Source organism: Accipiter gentilis, chromosome 1 (assembly GCF_929443795.1).
Source record: "Accipiter gentilis chromosome 1, bAccGen1.1, whole genome shotgun sequence".
NCBI lineage: Eukaryota > Metazoa > Chordata > Aves > Accipitriformes > Accipitridae > Astur > Astur gentilis.
In genome coordinates, this window is record NC_064880.1 from 24,622,646 (window position 1) to 24,647,262 (window position 24,617).

The 24,617-nt window shown below is 37.7% G+C and overlaps 1 protein-coding gene across 4 annotated transcripts in view; it reads right to left on the reverse strand.

The window, feature by feature from the left end:
- Positions 1–23,560, reverse strand: part of MPP4 (MAGUK p55 scaffold protein 4) — a 29,822-nt gene extending 6,262 nt beyond the window's left edge. The window contains exons 1-18 of one of the 4 annotated variants that reach the window (XM_049819992.1): positions 23,462–23,560; positions 17,143–17,257; positions 14,928–15,049; positions 13,900–13,977; positions 13,115–13,195; positions 12,422–12,553; positions 11,678–11,759; positions 10,421–10,506; positions 9,348–9,419; positions 8,699–8,895; positions 7,502–7,566; positions 6,689–6,706; positions 5,595–5,633; positions 4,829–4,849; positions 3,540–3,554; positions 1,993–2,034; positions 1,019–1,189; positions 49–129 (exon numbers count right to left, since the gene is read on the reverse strand). In XM_049819992.1, the coding sequence (XP_049675949.1) occupies positions 49–129; positions 1,019–1,189; positions 1,993–2,034; positions 3,540–3,554; positions 4,829–4,849; positions 5,595–5,633; positions 6,689–6,706; positions 7,502–7,566; positions 8,699–8,895; positions 9,348–9,419; positions 10,421–10,506; positions 11,678–11,759; positions 12,422–12,553; positions 13,115–13,195; positions 13,900–13,977; positions 14,928–15,049; positions 17,143–17,176 (1,336 nt within the window). In that variant the 5' untranslated portion in view covers positions 17,177–17,257; positions 23,462–23,560. Of the gene's footprint in view, positions 1–48; positions 130–1,018; positions 1,190–1,992; positions 2,035–3,539; positions 3,555–4,828; positions 4,850–5,594; positions 5,634–6,688; positions 6,707–7,501; positions 7,567–8,698; positions 8,896–9,347; positions 9,420–10,420; positions 10,507–11,677; positions 11,760–12,421; positions 12,554–13,114; positions 13,196–13,899; positions 13,978–14,927; positions 15,050–17,142; positions 17,258–21,335; positions 21,414–23,461 lie in introns of those variants that run through there. The other 3 variants (XM_049820162.1, XM_049819907.1, XM_049820078.1) reach the window with 3 other exon arrangements.
- Between the last annotated feature and the right edge of the window lie 1,057 nt (positions 23,561–24,617).

Below are 24,617 nucleotides of genomic sequence, written 5' to 3' on the forward strand. Positions count from 1 at the left end.
ATCATGTTTGAAGGAGGTAGTGGGAGAAAGAGGAAGAACGTTACATACGAGGTATGGCACTTTGAAACTCCCGTGGGTTACTTGCGATAAGCCTTCGCCTTAGCTCATTCACACCAACTCCTGCAGGACCTGAAAAGTTAGAAAAGTGACTATTACTGACAGAGGCACTTTTTACATGCACACCCCCCATTTTCTGACACATTGCACACAGACAAATGAAATGTAAATAAGTTCCAAAAAATGTACCAGAAGTGACTGAAGCATCCTGATTGATTCAGGGTACAAATCACTTCCCAGCAATATAGTCATACCCAGGAGGCAACTCAGCAATACCATTTTAAAAGAAAAAATTATTATCAAATACTTCCAGACTTAGAAAGGACAATGGACTTGCCTTTACCCAGTTTGCCTTATCAGGATCATGGAACACTGCAGAACAACAGCTTCCTTTCAGTCACTATCATTAAAGACTACTTGAGAGCCTGCAGCCCACTTAATACAGTATTTCCTATAGCAAGCATTATTAAAGACATCTTTTTAACTTTCCCTACTGCCCAAGATTGAGATTTTTCTAGTCTGGAGTTTAATTTTAAACATTCTTACCATTGCCATATCCATGCATTTAACACTAGCTGTAGAAATGCCTCCATGTAAGTTACAAATGTTTTCTCATCAGTTTCTGTACAAGTCCCAACTGAATATAAAACTGAACCATTTCCCTAATAAAATTCATTATCAATCACCATTCATAACTGTATGGCTTCTTCTAAGGACTTTTTGGTTTTTTTCAACATTCGCTATCTCAAGCAAAGAAGATGACACATACATCAAACTTTAAAACCAATAATGGGGTCAGATTACAATCATTCTTGATGTACTGCTTTGAGAGCTACCTGCACAGTCTTGCAACCACTGCAGTCAGCAGCAGGAAACCTCAGTGGATCAGACCATGACTGACTGCTTCCTTCCCTCTGTTACAGGTTCTGAAATTTGCATGAGAAAGTAATTAACCTCTTACCCACAAGTATAATTAGTCTGTTGCGGTCTGCTGGGTGCCGCTGGTACCTAACCACCTCTTCATATGGAGCTGCAAGAGTGCTGTAACAGCTGCTGGGGCACCGAGTGTAACACGACTGCTGGTTAGTCCGGGATTTCCTGCGACACAGGCGCATACTTCTACGGAAACCAGCTGTAAGGGGCAAATACATCAGTACTGAAAATACACCTGAGATACAGGCAACTAGTTCTTTAGTCTAGAGTGTCTGTTTCTAAGCCACACAACATACTGTTTTTTTGAGCTTTTTGCAGGGTGAATTTCATTGCTGCACTTGGTATGTCAGCTTGGTAGAACTGGTGAGTATTAAAAGACAGCTAAAAAGGAGGTCAAATCTCACTGAAAGTCACCTGAAAATTAACCCAGAATCAAAGACCCCCAAAAGATCCCCCCAAAACAAGCCAAAGGAGAAGTTTCTGGCCACATAAAGCATCACTGGGGAACAGGTCAACTGTTTTTTGATAGTGTAGCTGGTTTACTCTCCTAAAGCAAGTATGGAATGCTTGCTCCAGCCTCCAGAATGAATCCAAATATTTTAAAGGTCACTGTGGTTTAGTAACAGGGATAGGTTTGTTGCTCCACCATACCATCCAACTCTGAAAACCTCACTTTTAGGTCTACTTTTCTAATGAAAGCCCTCATGATTATTCTTAATGGATGATAGACAACATTACGCTCTAGCAAAATAAATCATGAAGTAAGGGAAATCTTAACAGCCAGTCAATTTAAAATAGTGGTGGCCAGGTCTCAGTAGAAGCCTAACAGAAGAGAGATTTAAATGGAGGAGAACAAGCATTAGTAGGAGGAAAGCGACTTCTTGAAGTTTGGAAGACAGAGTAGGTAGAATTCAGTGCAGTATGTCTTTAGATTTAACTTCAGACAAGCACTTAATCTAGATCAAACCCCAAACATCTTACTTATCTTTAGTCATTGCGTACCAATAAAGACTCGTTGACCAAATTCACCAAATTCTTCCTCTTCTAGAATAGGAAGAACAAATACTCATGAAATAAAAAAAAGGAACAGTGAAAGCTTAAGAGTTAGATGGCTAACAATTATTGCTGATCCCAAATGAAAGTGTTTCAGTAAACATATGGAAGTACCATGCCTAATCTAATAAAAAAAGCACAATACTCCATAACATGAAATACTCAAATATTTGACATGATCAATGACCAATTCAAAGGACCAATATTTATGTAAGAGAAAATTTAAACTTAGAAAGTCTTGGTATTTTCTAAATTAGATTTGAAACTCAAGATTTTATTTGTTTCATTCCTAAGATAACTAGATACCAGACAATGTTTTGAAATACTTCTCGTGAAAAAAACTCCACATAATTTAAGCTTTTCAGGTGTAACCTAGCTTACAAGAATTATTTAGTTAAACATTACAATAACCAACAAGTCAGTAGCACAAAATCAGAAATAAAAAATTTATAACTCAGTTTCTGCCCAATAGCATGCTTGGAAAATGCAACATGTATCTGCTCAGACCTTTCAGGCAGAATGAAGACCTGATTTTATTACTTCTTTTTAATTATCTTTGAATCAGTAATATCTGTACTCCAACATCCCAGACTAATCTGTTTCTCCAATTCTTTGTCCCCGTTCTCATGCTGTTCCTTGTGAAGGCTTAACCATTCAGGTGAGCCTTCTAAATCTCTATATGGTTTGGGTTTTCTTTTAAAATGAAATATCTCCTTTAAGGCTCAAAAATACCCATTTCCCAATAGATTAATGCTGCAACAGTTTAGAAACTATTTTATAAAGTGATTTGAAAACAACTAAGGGAAAAAAAATGGTGTCAGCAGTGTTTAGATTTCCTTTCAAAAAGGACTCCTAATTTTCCTGTAATCAGGCATGTAGTTATCCAAGCTGTGTATTCCCTTTATTTAGGCCTTGTTAAAGCAAGAATAAGATACAGAATACATAGGCATATCTTTAAAGGCAATGATTGTTCCAAGGCAAGAACATTATTTTCATTTGCAAAGCATGAAATGTATCATCTTTTAGCACTACATTCTTTTGATTGACAGTTATCTCATAAGCATGCAAGTATCAAAACAAAATTAGATGCATCTTAGTTACTCTTCTTTCCCATCTGTACACTCTGCACTACTTGGTCCTTTAAAATACAGTTTTATTCCTACATTTCTATATGTACTAACAAATCCTTGTTTATGACCGTAGAAAAAAAATACTCGGCACAAAACTGCTCATTCAGAATACTATTCAGCTGACATATGCCTGTATAATTTCTATCTTCAGGTCTTTTGAGCTGTCATTCAAATCTTTTTGAGCATTTCTGCTTTATCTACCCTCTGTCCTATGGTATGGACTGCAGTGTGGAATCCTACAGGGAACAAGCAATTCAGCTACTGGGTGTTGTAAGAAGAGTGGTAGTTCTTGGTAATGGAATAAACACAGATAAATTCTAATAGATTACTGCTTACAGGATACAGGGAGAAAAAAGTTTGTGTTACCTTCTTTAAGCTCCTCTGCACATTTAGATGGAGACAGACATAAAACAATTAGTTTTGAGAAGACAGTCTATACTAAGATTAAAAAAAAAATCCAACCAGCATCATCCAATGCATTTAGGAAGTTTAGGGAACAGGTACTGCAGGCTTTAAATCTAAAATATGCCTGTTTGAGCATAAATTCTAAATTCCCAAAGAATGAGACTCTCAGCTACAGCATCTATGTCAGTATTGTACTTGCAAAATACATCACACAGATGTTCAACTACTGGTTAAAGTAAAATGTAGGATAGCAAATATTTGCACCTTCATTCCTCCGACTGTCTGGATATAGCAGAGAGCTGACTCAGCACTGAGTAGTGAATAGGATTTGCAAGAGCAATCCCCAAGTACAGTTATCAGAAACATCCTAGCCTGAAAACAAAAGACTGCCCTGTAGACCTGATGGTTCTGTCTTAAAAGCTTTGGGCATTGCTTAAGAGGTGGAAGAGAATGAACCACTTGTGATAAGAGGAGAAGATCTGACCGGCAAGTAGGAACCTTGTGGAGAAGAGCAAGTGTAAGGTGGAATGACATCTTCTCCACAAGATTACCAAATATCTCAAACAAGAAGTTTAGCAGTACTAGATTTATTTTAGTGGAAAAATTACTTATTTTAGACAACTTCAGTTGTGCAGAACTCTGAATGTACTGTAAATAGGTAGCTGTTCCCTAAAAAAAAAAAAAAAAAAAAAAACAAAAAAAACCAACCAACCCCCCAAACCACCTTGGTTAAAAAAAAGAAAAAAGCACTGATTTATTGTATGTCTTACACATAAATCATTCATTAAGCGTTTTTGTTTCATGTATGTCAGCCTTGCACACAATCGGGAATCCAAAACGGTTCTCCTCTTTACCACATCAACTCCTACAGACGCTGGGGATGCTTAGGCCTCCCGTTACCCTAAGGTAATCCAATTATCCACTGACATCAGTGCAGCCCCTGCTGTCACAGCTTGCACGGGTATAACTGATTAGGATTTGATAAACAGATCTGGTACTGATGCACAAGAAGAAACACTCACACTGTGGGATAACAGGACAAAAACATCACTACTAAAGTAATCAAAGAGCAAGAGGAAGACTTAAGGCAACAGGATTTTACATAATGGCTTTTCAAGCCAGAATAGCTTCTAAAGCTAAAATGGCATTCTGTTTTTGTCACCTGCTTGTTTTTAAGATGCTTGTCTCTGGACACCCTTTTCTCAGCAGAACAGTAGCAAGGAATTTGGAGATAGGTCAGAGGAACTTACCAGACTCAAATGTTTCTTCATCTTGTTTAGTAATCCAGATAGCAAAGATATTAAAATAAATTCAAAATGTAATTATTTTCCTCCTATAGATTTTCAGGATCAGAAATCAATTTTCCAGCTCCTATCAATCAGTCTGTCTCACACATACTTTCCCCACTTCCTCTACACTGAAGTAGCAAAATACAGCTTGCCATACTTGAATGAACTGCCTGGTCTCTCTCCACCCAGTTCTACAAGATCACATCTCTCCACAGAGCTTTCTGAATTATCTCAGGAGAAGGAAGAATGAGCTATACTGCTTTAAGGAGCAAGTCAAGCTAAGCGTCTTCACAAGTACTATTTACATGTAAAAAACTATTCTTGCTCAGTACGTATTCTCCCGAGATCAGTTTCCTGGCAACCAATTGTGTGGGTTATTCAAGACTACAATCATCTGTGGCATTAAATCTACATTAGGCCAAAACTATGGTAACATTACAGTCCAGTCAAAACCCTGAATTAAAGAGGCCGGATCTCATTCAGGCGTGTATTTTGGGGGTGGTTCCTCTTTTCAGCACAACACTTCACTATAAGCACTGTACACTAGAACTGCAAACAGCTCATTTTAATACACTAATATAGGATGAAGTTTCCATGGTATGAAAAATAGAATTTTCTACCATTAAGTTCACTAGGAGAATGAATGTTTTTATCTGGAGAACAAAACAAGGCTTTAACTAGCTACTACTTTGAAGCAAATAGAATAATCTCAAGTGAATTCAGTTACCTGTTTCGACACACTTCTCATCAATCTGCATGTCATCCTCTACAGATCAACACAAGGAAAAATAAATCATCTGAATGAGAGAAACACTGAGGAGGAAAAAACCTTACAGATCTTACAAGACTGAACTCAGACATCAGAAAGAAAGTATTTGAAGCTCAGATCAGCTTTAGACATCTTTAAGGATTTTAACTGTTAACTCCAACTTACTGATGTTCCCTGTCTTTAGTGAGCAAAAGGCTCTTCTTAAACTAGTGCTCTGAAGGGCTTGTGTCAGAGAGGCAAATACATCTAACTTGAATTCTCCTTTTGAAATTATAAAAGGTTTAACATGGCTGGCGCTCTGTTTATCCTGTAGGTATCTATTATAACCATGACAGAATATAATTTTCCACTCCCTTCTCTCCTGTAGCTTTTAAAAGTGTGCATCTTTCTAATATGCTTCACTCAAGGAAAGTGTTTTGTTTGGTTGATTTTATTACTATTTTTACAAGGAAGAACAGGAAAAGAAAAGATTGATTCAGCTCCCTCTCCATCCTCAGACCACATCAATTCATGTCCCTGAAATACAATCTTCATGGGCTGAGGCAATCTCGTGGGCTCACAGTACTGCACTGTTCGTGCGTTCTGTTCTCACGTGCCCCTCCAGATAGGCCCAGTAGGAGCTATTTTCCAGTTACAGGGCAATTCTCAGGGCATCTGTCAACCGTATTCTGCCTATATTTATCCTTTAAAGAAATACTTTCTCAGAGCTGCTCAGGTCAGCTGCTGAAGATGGCAGAGAAAGAGGGAGAGGAAAAGATGAAATGTAGTCTTTCCTTCCTCAGAGCAACCCATCCAAACTGTCAGTTCCCTACAAGATAATGCATAGCTTAAGTTTCCACTTTAAGACAATGTAAGCTTCTACTATTTCAACTGAAAAAAAGGCTTGATTTTGGTTATGCTAAGCACAAAAAAATGACAAGAACTTGAGTTTCTTTTGCATGTATTTAACAAACTGCCTCATTTCTGAAAACTTCTTAAAAAGCCTGTAAAACTATGTGCTATCTTGATTCGAGGTACAGGAATGCAATGTTGTTCAGATATTGATCTCCTACCTTCTTCCACAGTGCTTACTGCCCACAGCATATCCATTGAAGCAGTTAAAATGCAATAAAATTATGGTAAAAGAGAGCCCCAGCTCTAACAAAGAAAGCAACCAGTGCAAGAAGAATCCTAGGCAATGAAACACATTCAATCTGGGAGTTACCACAAGAGAAAAATTAATTTTATACTAGTATAAAGAACCACAGAAGAAAACAGGGAGAGCAAAACCAGGAAGAACATTCTTTGTTGGGGAATAATTGCATGTTTACAGAAAATTATAGTTGGCAGAGGATAATGTTTCTGGATTGTCACCACGAATAAACTCATGGGCAGCATAGCTTATCTTACACCTCAAGGAAAAAAGTTCTATCTTTCTCTCAAAAGTTTTGATGACAAAGAAACATTCTAAACATACTGCATGGCATCTTTCAGTGCAGAACTGTTATCTCTGTCCCTGGAAAGCCAGACTAGTACAATTGTCAACTCAAGACTTATTCACACCCAATTATCCTAGAGAGAATTGGCTTTCCTAGAGAGCTCCTAGATCTTACAGACTTCAGAAGGAGCTGAATTCCCAGTTTCTCTCACAGTCAGATCCCAAGTACATTGGAGACAACAGCCTCCACCATCAGTAATCCAGGTACAACTACTATTAAGTGTTTGATTTCCTGAAGATAGTTAACATTCTTCTGAGGTTACAATATGGCTCCAGAAACAATGTCTTTGAATTAAACTGAATTGTATGAGCTTCTGTTTCAGTAACCCTGGAAACAGAGAGAAGACCTTTCTTTCCTACTCTACCATTCAAGTAAATTTTCACTCACACATTGATGATTTGAGACAGAGATGGGGCTGGAAAGGCTGAGACCACCAGAATTCTCGCTGCTTCCTAGAGAGAAATAAATGTATCACTTAAACAGTCCACAAGCATATTATGCTCCAGTCAGATTCACTGCTTACATGTAAGATCAATCAGTACTGAGTTGACAGAAAACACCAAGAATGGAAACATTACCAATGTTTTAGCCCACTGCAGTCCTGAAAGAAAGCAGACATGCTATCAGAACTATTTAAAAGCAATTTCCAAATCAGCAGCCCAGAAGTATTTAGAGTATTTTGAGTTTATATATGAGGACAGGAAGATAAGTGGTACAGACTCCTGGAAGTAAAATAGTGTGCTACTGCTATGGTTACTAGTACTATTGCCTTTGTTACTACACAGACCCTCTTGCTTGCAGCCTCAATCACAACCTAGTTTGATTTCAGCTTTCATTATATAGACCACAGCTAGGTTTACATATAGTACAAATCGAAGCTTATCATCTACAATTGCGTGGCCTTATGTTTTCCTGAGGGTAACACAGATGGGACAAGGTTAGAGGATCAAACTGAGAAGTGTGCTACTGCAGTTTAAGTACTCTGGTTCTGAAAGCATGTAGCATAAAAATAATGGGCAAGGGATCCTTGTTCTTCCCTGAGCACGTTTTTTTGGTTTGGATTCCCCCCCTCCTTTCTTTTAATCTGGTCTACTCAGTTTTGACCAAAGCTGAAGAGGTCCCTCATGCCTCACAGGTCATCTTTAAAAAAAAAAAATACTGTTTCTTGATACAGCTATGCACTTATACTATACATGTATTATCCCACTCTTCCCCCCTGTGCCCCCCCCCCTTTTTTTTTAATCATAGATGATGGTCCTAAACAGCTGGGGCCCTTAATTTCTACCCATCTTTCAGCTCCTACACTCCACTAGATGTCTTGGCAACTAGCACAGAGACTAGGCAACTGCTATGAACTTCTCAGACGTCAATTTAAGATGATACAGGTGCTTTCAAAAGCTTGTCATCACATAGGTACTCCTAAGGAAAGGAGAGCAAGAAGTTGGAGAACAGAGAGAGGAAAGATGTTTGTCAGATGCCACTCTGAATCATACTGCTATATAGCTTATGAAAAATTTCAATAGCAAAGTCTGAGTAACTGGCTAATTTCTGAACTGCAAATCAGAAAAATTACAACTTCTTTACCTTTTAAGAAGATGATTTGAGGGTATAAGTCCAGCACAGGCACTGAGATCTGAAACTTTCCTGGCCTGCCACCAGAGAGCATCATTTTGGTCCACAATCTGGAGTATTTCACCCTTCTTAAAAGGCAAACCTGCATCAGCACATGGTATAGCAGGATCTTGCAAGGGCCAGTAATCTGCCATTGCTCGCACATAGAGCTGGTAAAGAAAATGTACAAGACTAAGGGGAAGCCAAGTTTAGAACAGATACAACATGAGCTTTATAATCACAGGGCCAGATATTGCTGCTACTTAAGTCAATTCACGATGAAGTCAAGTTTTAAAAACCAGATCAAGCTCCAAACCCTATCCGTTCATTAAGGGAGAAATAAAACTTTGTGTCATACATTGTGAAAAAGAATTGACCTTCAACCTGTAGATCACTCTGAAAATGTCTTCATTACCTTTAACACAACTGTATTTCAGCTTACTATCTTTACTGCTTCAGCAACAGCATATTCATGTCAGCTGAGAGGTAGCCATAAAGGCAAGTAACATTTTAGTGGTTGCAATAAGCTTCTAAGCAATGCCATTTTTTTGTATCACACCATTAGACATTATTGGGGTAACTGTTTGCAGTAACAATCCAGAAAAACAAAAATGTCTCTTACCGTTGTTTGGTTGCTGACAGGCCGATCAGAAACTGGAATTAATTTGAACATAATTGTCCCCTGAGACAGGGCCTAAATGATTAGAAAAGGATTAAAATATGACTGGTATTCAACACAAATAACCAAACATTGGCAGCACAAGCTTAACACAGCATGGCTTTGAGGTTTCTATAATGTCTATATTACAAATAGAATTCAGGGAGACAGAGTCAGTGTGACATTGCTGTATTTTTTTCCAAAAGGCAACTCAGGAAAGAAACTTCAAAGTCTTGCTAAATATTTTTAATTCAATGAAATCTATGTTTCATTATAAATAGATATAATTTCAACATTAATTCATACCAAGCTTTTCTACTGAAATCTAATTTAAATTAGCAGCAGGGTCTGGTTAGACAAGTGATGTAAAGGGGGGGGAAGAGAAAAATATAAATATTTAGGAATTCCAATAGACTTTGTATTTCTTGTACCTAGAAATAGTACAATCAAGGAAATAACACATAGAAAGACTTGATATTGATTACATATTCCATTACCTTACTGACTGGCACTAACACTTTGCAGTGAAGAACCCTGAAAGATTGTGGGCAAAATAACACGTAACAGGGACAGCTCAACAGATTTCTTAATGAGAATTTTGACGACAGTAATTACCAGTGCCTTTTTTTGCAAGGCAAGGTATATAGCTTACAAGCTCATTCACTCTGCTTTAACAGGGACTCTTATTAGAACAGCACCTTTCCACTAGTTTCTTGTGGAATATTAACTGAGTGGAGCTTCCAGAAAAATTATGAATCAGTAACGTCTGAATAAATGAGTATTTTTTGCAGAAGCTGCAGGTGGAATGGTCACAATTAAGTTAATTTCTGTCCTGAACAAGGGTTAGATTTAATTCTGGTTTCATACATTCTGCTTTCATAAGCAGTTGTGAACTTCTTCCACAGTAAGGAAACAATCTGAATTTTGTTAAAAATTTCAGACTGTCTCCTCTAAGAGAGTATGTGTGCATAAAAGAAATTGCATACAGTTACTCTTAAGGTACAAAGTAGAAAAAAGAATCAAAAAAGATTCAATACCAGAATATTAATAACTTGCTCAGGCTCAAGTCCCTCAACAGGAACACCATTTACTTCCACCAGTTTGTCTCCAGCATACAGCAACCCTACAGTGAAAACAAGGATGAAAGCAGCAGCAGCAGTTTTATCACAGCATAGATTATCTTGGGTAGGTGAAGCAGAGGCACACAGATGTACCACAGGTTTGGAAATCAGCATCAAACATTTCCATACACCAGGTATGCAGGAAGGCATTTTGGATTTAGGCTGTATTGCCCCTGGATAGGACTGCAGATTTCTGTGGGTCACAAGAAGCTTGCATGCTTCAGTTTTTTTATTTCCTCCCACCTCCCCCATCAACATGTTTACAATCTATTGATGTAAATTGCCTTGCAGTTGCCTTAAAAGTAGCAGAAACATTTCCCAAAGTAATTTCTGAGCCCATTCTAGCTAAACCCATTATATTAACAGACCATGAGACTTGGACTCAGACCCTTAAAAATTCCAGGTGCAGTGGAAGGCCTTGGGACTCCTCTCTGTCCTTTACAAAATCTTCACAATATTGTTTACTTCTACATTTTCCTTCAGCTCAGTTAAAACATTAGCTAAACTAGGAACTTAATCAGCTATTGTCTACAGTCTGCATTTTCTTCTCTATGCAAAGGCCAGAAAATACTAAAAGGGACTGTTTTATAATGATTACAGTTCAATTTTATTCTGATTTTTTACATTTTAGTTACGTTACATTTCCCAAGGAGCATGGAACACCTTCAATTCTAGGATGACAAAGTAGTGATATTTCCAGGGAAACTCCTTGGAATATTGTTTAGCAACTAATGCTACCAAAGTGGTCAGTAGACTAGTGCCAAAAAGCATTACTACGTATTCCTTAAAGCCGATTATCTTATAGAATCACGGACTACTGATGTTTTCCATTTCTCCATTAGGGAATGAGCTGCTGGTATTCAAACCACACTGCAATCTGGGATATTCCTGATCAATCTCATGACAGGTTTATCCAGGTATTGCTGCCGAGAATACATAATGAAAACTGGATTTGTACCTCAATTCAGTCTCAGACATAGCACATTCATATGAAAATTAATGAAACCAGAATCAAGGTCACTGCAACATACCACTATTTACAGTCCTGTCCAATGTATACATCACCTTGTTCTACAATGGAAAACTAATTGTAGAAGCTAAGCTATTATCTTACTTCAAATATCTTATTTCAAGTTCAATTTTTCGTATTACTTTGTTTCAAATTATACATACCACTTCTGTCTGCTAGCCCACCATGGATCACACGGGCAACCGTTATGTCACCTGTTATCTCGTGGCGTTTAATGGTGGCACCCTGACAAATAGAAACAAAGAAAAAACACACTGATCACTGAAGAACCCCAGCAAGTTTCCTTTCACATCACAAGTCTGATCTTTGCAATGACAAAAAGGCCTTGAAAGATACAGCCTTTTTGACACCACATGGATCTAGTGATAATGTTATTATTAGTACTAAGTCCTTCAGTGTCTTCAACTTCCATCATACTAAAATAACCTCATTGAGTGACTGTAAGAAATCTTTTCTATCTCAGATATTAAAGCTACCTTTTTCTAAAACAGATTAGTTAAGCTATACAATGTTTTCCACTTACAAGCACAAATGATTTCTAAAGAACCTTTCAGAGTCTCTCCTTCCTTCCTTCCTATTTTGGCCAAGGGAATAGCTCTCAATCCAGTTTGCATTTTCATTATATTAGATAAAAACATCTGCCAAACGTTCAAACGCCAAGTGGACAAGGCACTGAACAACCCGCTCTAGTTGTACCCACACTGAGCAGGGCTAGATGGTCTCAAGGCCCTTTCCAACCACAACAATTCTTGTGATTTTGTAAAAAACTGGACAAGAATGCACACAATGTCTGTGACATTCCTGGAAAGAAACCAATATGCATGTGATGCATTATCGATGCTTGTGTAAGTTAAAATAATTTGACAGACATCAGACAGCTCCCTCACCAGCGGCTGGTTGTTTTTCACTAAGCAGACAATCCTCATAGCTTCCTCATTTTCAGGTATGTTGTCTGGCAGAGGTGGAAGGGTTGGTTCAAAATCTTTCTGGGCCACAGTATCATGAGCAGATAGCAAGGCCTTTACAAACAAAAACAAGCAAACCAACCAACCAATGAGCAAAGATGACACAATAGAACAGCTTTAAACAGTGACGGGGCAGAAAACAGAAATCAGCTAATAAATTTCTATGTGCACATAGATCCCTTTCACACATTGACATTGTCTTCTTTCCACTTGAAAATTCAAACTGTGAAATAAAGTTTTAAGAACAGTTCTTCACTCTGCTTCTTCTGGAAAACTTACAAAAGATGAAACATTTCTATTTGGAGCTCTAGGGTAAAGAATGCAGGTTTTGCAATTACAAGGAAAATTTGGTTTTATGTCTGCATTGACTGCTCAGAATTTAACTTTGTAAGAAACATCTCTCTCAAACATAGCCCTTAAATAAAATGCAGCCCACTGCAGCTACTTCAGATACACAGTCCACATCTTATTTCACAGCTAGGTTAGTCCATGACTAGGAAACTATGTCTCTTCTGGCTCCTTTGCCAGTTCTTGTGAACAGCTGGCCATCTCTTTTCCATTCCCACTGCAGACAGCTCTATGAGCAAACTTCTTCTTTCCTGATGCAGGACTTGCCTTTAAGTGTGGAGCACGGAGTAGTCGTCTTAGCTCTTTGATTTCTGCAGACTGAGGGGCTTCACGCAGTAACTCTACCACCTGATAAACGTAAGACAGAAAGCACAGAGACTGGTTCTGGAGGACAAGTGATTTGGAAAGCTCTAAATTGAATTTAGAGGAATATGGTATGGTGAGAGTTAAGCCCTGCCATGTTATGTGACTTGGAGCATACCTATACAATTTGCTCTAGAATTGGACAATACAACCACAGCTGCACAACACTCAACCATGCTTAATTTAGTTCAGGCACAGTGCCATGTGCGCTAAATTAGTTTTTTCTCCTATGCCTCAACCAATTTCATCACTAGTGTCAGTTTCTCCACTTAGTCATTAACTCTCCCACTAATGCAGAAATTTAAGAATTAATCAGCTATTACGATTAGAAAAATCCCAAAAGCTTTTCAAAATCCTCATGTCAGACTGTTTGATTGTAGCCATACAGTTACATGAGAAGAAAAATACATGGCCAGTCATTAAAACAAATAACATATGTGTTCATTACACTGGCCAGGGCTCATGCAGTCTAGTGACCACAGCTGTACACATTTCTCACACCCCCATGCCCCTTAACACAGTAACAGTTATCAAATAGTTTGACAAATGTGCGAGGAGAGGAGAGAATCTTTCAAGTTTATATAGTGTACTCAGACCTGAAATACAAAAATACCCAAACACTGTTATCTGCAGCTAAGTTGACTAATTTGGTATAAGTAAAGCAATACACTATGTACACAGAGTCTTACCTCACGATTCAATGCACGTGCCTGCAGCATGACAGGAACCGGTCTTTTTCCAAGATAGTGTTGGAGGCATTCATAAATCTATTGCATGCCATGATAGACAAGACAATGCAATGATGGTATGATCTGTTCACGTGATTATATAGATACATACACAACACACAATGGGCAATATTGTATTTCTAGGAATTTCTCAGTCCAGCTAGAGTCAAAGAGCTTGCAATCTCAATCCTTAACATCTAATGCACCTGGAATTGAGTCTATAATTCATTGTATTTCCATATTATCATCCAGCTAGCTAGTTATGCTGTAGTTTTAAATTTTCCAGTAAGAAAAGCTGATTACACAAGACAATAGCCTGATAGCATCAATTCTCTGACTTGTAGCTTGCTTCCTTCTTCTAGTTGCAGGCATGATTAACAAAGTAAATTTAACTTAAAAAAAAAAAAATTGCTGTATTTAAAATGGCCTTAATGGACATTCTTATCCACTGCAAGTTTTTCTTCCTTTAAATTTAAAGACTGTAAAAATCCTCATTCAAGCAGAATTTGTACAGAATTTGTCTCAGAGATACAGTTCTTCAAGGGAGAAACACCAGCCAAAACTCTGTTCTATAACAACACAAAATCTTCAACTACACATCAGATCAGTGTGGGCAAAGCCAAAAAATATAATTTCACAAGCATCCATACAAAAAAAGTGGGATGCATAGCCATATAGAGGTCTAAGAACAGAAAAGACAGCTAAGCAGTGCTGTGTTCAGCCTACATCTCCATCCCCCTGGCCTTAATACACATGTGTAAAGTAGAAGAGGACATAATGTCTAGGACATTATGAAATAGAATACTTTTTTTCTTTAAAGCAAAAGTGGTTTTGTTCACTTTTGATTGCTAATGTTAGGACTGACATTAGGAGTATCAGCACATAGTGTAAATAAGCATTTATTGTCCTGATGCGGCAAAATAAAGTAGCTACCCCCTAGAGACTGTCCTCTAGTAAACCTTTGCCTTCACAGCTGAATATTACTTTACCTTTAAAAGTGCTTGCAGCCAGCGAGATCTGAGCAGGTCATATAACATGCCAACGCCATTGACATCTCTTTTACAGAGCAAACTCAGTTCTTGTAGCACTAGAGTCAGAACATGAGATACACCTGAGCCCAAGAAACAGAAAAGCGCAAGACACTTCAGTACAAATAGAAGACCAACTAAAGCCAAACAGTGACCCAGGCCTTTGAAAAGGACCTTTCCTCAGTTTATACTTCCAAGAAATGCACTCATTTCCTGTCTGCTTTCCTTGTTTCCTGCAATCTACTCTGTTGCATAAAAGTTTTATTTTATTATGTTATTAACCAGCAGGGCTAGGTCAATACTAGCAATTTTCAACTGACCTGTGAGAAATACACACAGGGAGTCTCACACATAATCAGTCTGGGTTCAGGCTCGTACCTCCTACTTGAGAAGAGGTAAACATAAAAAATTGCCATGTTCATTTTATAGGCTTTTCTTTTGGATGATACCCTGTTTAGGCCAGGGACCATCTGTTTTTCTCCACTCTTGAGAAGTGCAGACATTTTGGAGAATATCACTAATGAAAATGCAAATTCCTGTCAAATACATACCGTTGTCACAGACACCCACATGTCCCAGGAAAGGGGAAGAGCCGTTCCTGCTATTAGAAGCAGCGCTTAATCTGTTAGGAACAGTATTCTAATGCAGTGGAAAACCAAAAAAATCCAGTGTCTTTCTAAAATCTCAAGGAGGCAGAAACTAAGATGTGACAAATAGGTAAGATGTTACACAAAGTCAGGCCTAGATTTATACTGGATTTTTGTGAGTGCGTGGAATTTAATTTTACCTCAAAAATGACAACAGATATTTTCTCTTATGTGACACTCTTCCCAAGAAACACAATGTTTATAACAGCACTAATACAATACTATACGAAATGCTAGGAGTTGGATTTATTAAGCTCTAAGGGTTCTTAAAGAGACAGTAAGAGTTGGATGCCTGACTCATTGCATGTCAAAGGAAAATAAGTGCTCAACTCTTGTGTACTTTAGTAAGCACAAGCTGTCGCTTGCTTTTTAGTGCCAAAGTAATCATACAATATGATTGCAACTGGAGACTTTCCTTTATATTTGTTTACAACATTAAACTTGGCGTGTTTCAATGAATAATAGTAATGCAAGAAGTGTTGAATAAAACCAAGACATTAGGAGCTTCAAAGGTTACACCAGCCAAAGTCAAAATAATAATTTCTTAAAACTAAAGCTCATCCAACAGACCCAGAATAGCTGAGTACTCTCTCCTGCAGACAATATCATCAGCTACTATCATCCAGTCACCACAGCTAACCTAAACATGGAAGCCCTTCTTTACTTATTTCTCTCCTGAGCACAATTTTTATTACAGTTAATTGTTTCCTATATCAGCTCTAGACCTCAATGTTACCAACACTTATGTGAGATCTGTCTTCGATTTTAGTTTCACTGAGGTATTTTCCTTATGCACTAATTTATACAGGTACTTGCCTGCTAAGATTCTGCAGATAGGACTTTTGCCTCAATCATCAGGCAGAATTATTGAGTATCCAAACTGGGAAAGCCTGGAAATGTACCTCATTATCAAAAGAATCATCTGTTTCTGGAAAGCAGACATCTAAGCACTTACAGATAAACTCCATGAACCCTGATTGTGAGCCCCATAGGAAAATACCTCCCAAAACACAGTTTTCTTAAAATGATTCTATTCTACAGGAACTTCCTAGTGCCTAATAGAGTGCGCTACCTTTCATGGAGGCACTTTTTAAGATCTTTTCCTCATTACTGGTTGTCTCTTTTTGAGATGACTTGTACTAATTAACTCCTAGAATGCTATCCCCTACATCAAACTGGGCTCAAATAGACCAAGTTGTTCCATACAGAAGCACAAACCTTCAAACTACACAGAATCATTTCCTTAAGCAAAAAAACCCCTCTTGCAGTTATTAGTCATTCTTGATACAGCTGCAGAGACCCTTGACTGTAAGCCAGAAACAAATGCCAGGTATTCTCTTCTGACACTCTCTAAATTAACTGCACACCACCATTAAACATCAAGAATCATTCCAATTACTAAGCACTAATACTTCCAGACAAGTTCATCTCTCTCATGACTCAATGGAAGAACAGTTATAGAGACCAAGGAACAAAACTTTTGTCAGTTTTCTTTCTCTTTGAAAAAGAGATGCAAAATTTAGGAGTACCATTATCTTGACTGCAGACTGTTGGCACCTCCATCTTTTCCTTTATTCAAGGAGATTCCTCCCACTTCGAGTACTGCATTCACACCAAGCAGGTTTCACAAAGACAGATGCTGAACTAGGGAAAAGAGTACACTCACATCAGAATACTGTCAGGCATTTTAGATTGATAAGAAAGCAGAAATTAAAAGAAGGGGGGCAACCATTCATATTTTAAATGCACAACAGGTTGCAAGCATAAATTAAATTCATGAGTCCCACCTGTAAATGCAGTTACCCACCAACATCCAAAATGCAGACAGACCAACCTCAACTGTAGTATGACATTTTATCTCCTTCATGGAATTGTCATTAGCTTGCTTCATTAAGCCATCTAAATTAACAAGCTATTTGGTACATCTCCTGTTCCCCAGCTTATGTGCACTACAATGGAAATTTGTAATTTTTTCAAAGACTTTTAAAACTTGTTTTACATCAATATAGCTTGGAAAATGATCATATTCAAAAACATTAGATTTAATGCCTCTTGTTATTGACGTAATATTAAAACTGAAAGTCTCTGGAGTTTATACTGAATTTTTATTGAGCAAAGACATATTTTGGAAAAAAAAAAAGGGATCCCTGTTTCTATCATTGTTAGAATTTAAGGTCTTTGAAGGATTCATTCCACAAAGATTTCATTATTTTCCTCTATTTCCTCATAGTGAAGTAAAACACAAAAAAACCCCAAACCCAAATTAAAAAAACCACCTATACCTTACTGGTATCATCTTCTCTCTCAGGCAATTTATAATTGGTTGCTACTTTTAGAGATAGGGGCAAAGTTTTTTGCTAATCTAAAAAACCCCTCCAATATCTTTCATTATAAAAAGCAGCATATACTACCTTATTTTTTTCCTTTAATTTTAAAATATGAATTTTTAAGTAATGCAGGAAGCCAACACTTACACTAATTAATCTGTATCCGTGCCACACTGAACTTTTCACACATAAGACATAAGCCTTCTAAAATTTTCTTCCAAATTCCTTCCCTCCCTTAAAATTCTGTGACAACATATAATGTTCCCTTAGACTAAAAATGGAGGAAGTTCTCCAACCTACTGCTAATAGGCAACAATGCAGTACAAGATTGCTTCAGAGAATTCTCAGAAATCTTTGCAAACAAGTATAGAAATTCCCCAGGGAACAGCATAAGGTGCATTTATACCCCAAAGCATCAGGAATCTATCTATGAAAGTTCTGAAGCAATTCAGAATTTTCATTACATCCTAGTTGATCTAACTCCAAATCACATTTGATACAAGTTTGAAGATATTGCCACAATTACCAGTACTGTAAGATTACTCTTAAAGAGTTAAATATTTAAACAGGTCACTCAAGAGATGATTCAGAGTACAAGTTAAAAAACCCTGTAACATCAGGAAACCGAGCACCTCGGCCAACAGTGAACCACAGTGTGACACTGTATGCACAGAGAATGCCTTACCAAATTCTGTTAAGTATACAGTAGTTTATCTCCTGGATTAGTAAAGCAAAAAGGCACCCTTTTCCTCTAGATTGTTCTGTGGACAGAAAACATCAAAGGTACAAGCAGGAAAAGTATTATCTTGATCTGCTTATAAAAGCAGAAGGCATTACTGTCACTTTTACTGCACTTCTTAATACTTATTTTTAAAACATGCTTCTTCTCTCCTGTTAAATCATAAAATTGCTTTCAGAAGGCAATGGAAATTAAGGGAGAAAAAAAGATCATAAGTTAGGAGATTATGATTCAAACACTTTATTACTGAGCATTGGTAATTCATTTCAAGTTACCTCTACAGGGCACTCAGTGCTGCTACTTATTGAAATTTCAATCCAAAGACTGCTTTTAAAGTTATGATTTCTTCTTCCAAAGACTAACAAAAATATAGTTTGCTCCTCCCCCAATACCCAATGCAACTGGGTTTTGAGCTGCAATTATTTCATTTTTTTTTTCAGTAGTCTGAGCTCTTTTCCTTTAAGAGTTTGCCTTCCCCTTTGTTTAAGCTTAGTTGATCTGCCTAATGATAGATTTAACAAAGCAGGCCATATAAATCTAGTCATGAATACCTGTTTCTTAATTACTGAAGACATTAGGAGTAGAACACAAGTCTTTACTGTGGGATGGTATAGACATGGAAAGAGGAATCCCTATGTTGCAAAGTAAATTCAGGACAGTGGCGCTCCTGGTTTTCCCTGAATAACTGCAATATGCAAACATAAGTAACCCTCAGCTTGGCTGATCTCTGTCCCCTGCCTCTTTTTGGAAACTAAGAGTCTGTAGATCTAGATTCAGTTGCAGAAGCATTTACAAAGAGATAATATTCAATATGCAAGTTATGTTCTAAAAGGAAACTTCTGACAGCTTATCCCATTAGCGGCATTTCAGAAGCCCCATTTCCTATTATTATTACTAATTCTAAAGCTTCTCTAGCTTTTATGGGGTTTTTTTCAGATTTTTCAAGAACTAGAGACAGACCCTGCTGATGTCTGCCGATTCCCACATACAATAGTTGTTTACTTTGCTTTATATAGTCTACACACATCCAACAGCATACTCCCAATTCAAAATCCTGATTACAATTTTGTGGTAAAGGATATTTGAAGACAAAAGAAAAGAGCATGTCCAAACATTTCAGATGTACTATAAAGGAGCCAACTCCTGATCTATATGTTATATTTCACATGCTGAAAGTCCAGATTTAAAAATCTCATCACATATATCCCTCAAAAAAGCCCCCCAAACAACCCATCTTTTTTGCCCCCCTCAAAAAAGAATCAATCAGTAAAATCCCTCTTATAATATAGTTGGGCTTTCTGGGGCAACTCTCGTAACCCTAACTGAATTCATCTGGCCATCTCACATCTAAAGAATAGATTCTGGTTGTCAGCTGTGATCAACTTTAGTTATTACTATACATCTCTTACCAGATGTATGATTTTATAGCAGTTTGTTCACTCAAAGCTATACAACTTTTATCCATACTCTATCACCCAGAAGGCTCTCAACACATTGTACTTACAGTAAATTCCCATTCAAAGCCCAGTTCTCTCCAGAATAAAACTCGAGTTATTTCAAGTCTAGATCTAGCTTTTCCTATGTTCTGTCCTATTTGGCTTCAAAGCATCAGACTGCATGCCCTTTTAGGTAGGGTGAGACCCTACAAACACATATAGGGAAACCTGTGAAAGACAGGAAATATTTCCAAAAGCTTTTTGATTTAACTAGTTAAAGTTTAGAAGACCCCTTAACCTCAAAATAGACAAGCAAAAACCCTCCATTTTTTTGTAGAAGACTCCTCAGATGCATAATGAAAACTGAATCTTCTCTCTTGTGATAACCATAATCTTAAGACCTGCTTTGTTCATGTAGTGTTGTCTATTAAACTGGCATTGTCACCATATTGACAATTAGCATTGCTTATATTCTATTACGAAACAGAGGAGTTTAAAGGAAAACAGAAAAAAAACCCCACAGCTGTCTCCAGTATAGTCTTAGGAATACCTTCATCAAAGTATCGATCCCTTTTAGACTTTGGAAGCTGGATCATATTTATTTCTTCTCAGCTAAGATAGATCTTACACAGCACAGTGACTCAGGAGGGGAGAGAACTAAACCAAAGCAAGGAAGTTACCCTGTTGCTGTCAAAGAAAAAATATTCTACAATCTTCTACTGAAGAGTTATTTCATTTTTAAATACGCTACTGAGAATCATCCTGTAAACAGAGACAAAGAACAACATTTCTGGAGATGCTAAAATACTTCCAATTCTGCTCAAATACTAACAATACTGTTACCCCTTTAAAATACTTGAGATATTAATTTACTTTTTTTTCTTCCATGGACCCTTGTAGCTTCTGGTATCACTACTGCTTCCATAGAGAACAGCTGTGGGATTAACTTGAGTGTGTTTAGAAGTTTTAGACACACTGTCTTAAAGGTTGACCTTGGATTTCCAAGAAAAACTGGGAAAGCTACTGAATGCTGATTGTTTGCCTTTTTAGGTGAAATCCTCAGGTATAGCTATCAGAGAGCTGCTAGGGTTAGTAATAAACATGGCATTAGTAACCCTTCCATCCACTGTTGCATTTTTAAACTACAGAGTTTATGCTCACACCGACAGAAGCAGCATTTAAACATCAAAACCTGTCAAGTTCTTAACAACACAGCTCACCTCATTCATAAAGTGGTAGCTGTTTCATATTTTCACACAACAAAAGGAAAGCAGCTTCCAACTGTGAAGCCTGGTTTCAGCAGCTGTCAGTAGCAACAGATGATGAATAAGTTATTACTAGAAGAGAGGAAGAATAGTATCTTGCTTCTGTGCAGTTCTTTAGAAAAAGACCCACTAAATTGCTTCCTTAAGGGGAAAAGTCAGAGTTCAAACAAACTTGTAACTACTACTGTGCCTTCATTTCCTAAGACTTATACCTACACAGACTATAAGGCCAGAGCTCAGGGTCTCCTCATCCCAGGGATCTAAGTAAATTAGGTGGAAGTTCTTACTAAAAGGCTTACCTGACTAATCTCCCAGCCAGTGTAAGGTCCTTCCCATTCACATGTATTGCACGCAATTACAGATGCTCATTAACAGGCAAAGAGAAATGTCTTCTATTATTAGGGACAGAACTAGATATCCGTGCTGAGTGTGCCAAAATTTAGAGTCAAAAGAAGTCTGTCACCTCGTGCCTACAAACATCAGTTAGTGCAAATGTGGGCTACAGGGCTTACTTCCTTCAGCAGCAGAGTATGAAATACCTTTACCCTATTTGTCAGACAGACCAGAAGGTCTTTTGATACAAGGCTAGAGTTGCAAGGGAACCCAAGTCCTGCTTTAAAGACAGTTCTATAAACTGTATTAAAGTGGACAATTTTGGATGCTGTCAGGCCTCTACAGGGGACAACACCAGAGAACCTGACATTCAGAACATCAATCCCCCTGCTCTTACAAGCTTCTTTGGCTAATATGCTTGACAAGGTTATTGAGCACTTTTAAAAGATATGACTCGTTTTCCTTGTTAAGTTTGTCAAAATTAATTATTTGGCATATTGAAGACTACAAATTAGCTTGAGGGCAGGGAACACTCAGAGAGCTTTTGCTGTAAATAAGCCACTACAAATCAGCAAACTGATTAGGCAAAAAATGGTAATAAGAGACATTCAGCATCTCGCAAATAACATGCTCTATTCAGGACTTTTGTTCTCATTAAATAAACTTAATTAGGCAAGTCTCACCACTGAAGTCTGTCAGCTTCTAGTCAGTGTAAAAAACCATCTTGCTGCTTGTACACTTTGAGGCTTGAAAGCGTTTTAACTAAAAAAAACCAACACTAAATAGTACTAGAATAAATTGACGCATTTTAAGCAAAGGTAGAGACCTATCCTTTGAAACCATATATCCTTATCTTGACCCAAGAACCACTTATTGCAAGTCTGAGGTGGTACAGATTAAAAAAAGACTGAATGCATTTTATGTTCATGTAAGGCATTCTGTGAGATACAGATAATCACACCTGCACATGTAAGGTTGCTGATGGAACAATTTATGCTATTGCTCTTTGTAATCAGATCTATTCAGTGATGATTTGTTCTGCCTCCCTCTAAAACAAAAGCTTACAGCTCCAGTGGTGGTGCGAGTACCTTGTTCACATGGGGGTAAATGCCTTGAAAGCATTCCTTCCTAAAAGAGCAGCGCATTCAGAGAAAAATACCTAGGTGCAGCACACCATAGTCATGTGAGGCAGCCAGCTTTACTTCCAGCTGTTTACTGCCAACAGCTTGGGTGTACAAAAAACAAACAAAACAAACAAAACACAAAAAACCCCCACAACCAAACCCAAACCACCACCACCTGACAACATCAACACACTGATACTAAACAAACTTAGAAGTACGTGGCTAGGTAGTTCAAAGAAAGGATTTGTTCTACAGTCCCATATCAATCACATCTTTCCGCTACATTCTCTCTCAACATACCAGAACAGGTAGTTCCCCAAACTGCTTCTAAAAACAAGTACAGTTAGGAAGCAAACCTAATTGCAGCAAAATAAGTCAATAATGTATAGCACCTGGCACTCAAGTCAGAATACTTTGTGAAGATTAGGAGCAAGAGAAAAATTCTCTTTTGAGCCCCTACTCCCCATTCATACGTATCTCTAATATTTAGCTAATGGGAATTAAACAGATATCACAAGTTTAATTAGCTTTGCTGTAGCTATGAGAAGAAACTAATTTCACAGTTGCATGGGGGAAATGCATCTGTGCAGTACAATGGTTTCAGTACAGTGCATGTTTTCTTACCTGCAAACACCACAGAATACACCATGTTCAGCTCATGCAGAATTTCCAGAGGGAAAGAGTATTTGCAGGATGTTAGTAGAGCAAGTAACCTCACTGCCCTAGCTAATCTATGGACATCCTCTCCTTTCTAATCCGCAGGAACCTAACCTTAGAACTACTCATTACCAAGGAGAAGAGAACAAATCCCCTTAACCCTTTTCTTGCATAAAAAGCCTGCTTTAAGTTGTCTCTCACTTAAGTAGTTTCTTATTCTCAGCAACTTTCCCAGCCAATAGGGCACTCATCTCTTAAGGTCTGTCTTCAGCTACCATACCGACATTTACAGCGAGAATCTCCAATACTGTCACATCGATCTTCTGTTGCTGGGTACAGGATTTCTGCTGCAGCACAAGAAATAGCCAGCTTTCAATTTAGGGATATAAAAAAAAGATGAGAAAAAAGTAATTACCATGAAGCAATACATCTGGAGAAGTCCTGCAGGTTAACTCATTTCTTTGTAGGCTACAGAAATACACAAATTGCAAATCGAAGCTGGTCTGTACCAATTTCCTAATGCATCACAGCCCACACAGGCTGTAAAGTGGAATCTGTGCCAGAAGCACATTTAATCCTAGGATTCTCTTCAGCTAATAACCAAGCTATATATCAGGAAGACCAAAAATAATCCAGCCCAGGCTGTCTGCTTCCATTAATCAGCAAGCTAAATTCATATGCGATACCACTACTTTTTATAAGAGGTTGTGTAGATGTAGATGTGTGTGTGTGTGTATATACGAAGCAGATGTATTTTTTGGTTTTTTTAGTTCTCAACTTTGCATCATTCACAGTGCATGAAGTTAAACATTTGAAGTTGCTACATATTTGTAGATACACCTCCTTCTTGAAAGGCAGGAAGATTATGGAAAAACTTCCCATCTCTAGTTACATTCTCAGTTTAAGGCACAGAATCAATGTGTGAGTAAGGTCATATGGAACAAAGCTTTTCACGTGTCAAAGCTGAAGATGAAAATCCTTCCTTTCTTCTGAAACTTCTGAAGACAACAGACACTAACACTGAACAGTTACGGGGCGGGGGGGAGCCCAAATCTGTTTTTAATGATTACACTCCTACAAAAGGTGAAAAATCCTGAATTCAGATGTCTGCAGATGAAAATTA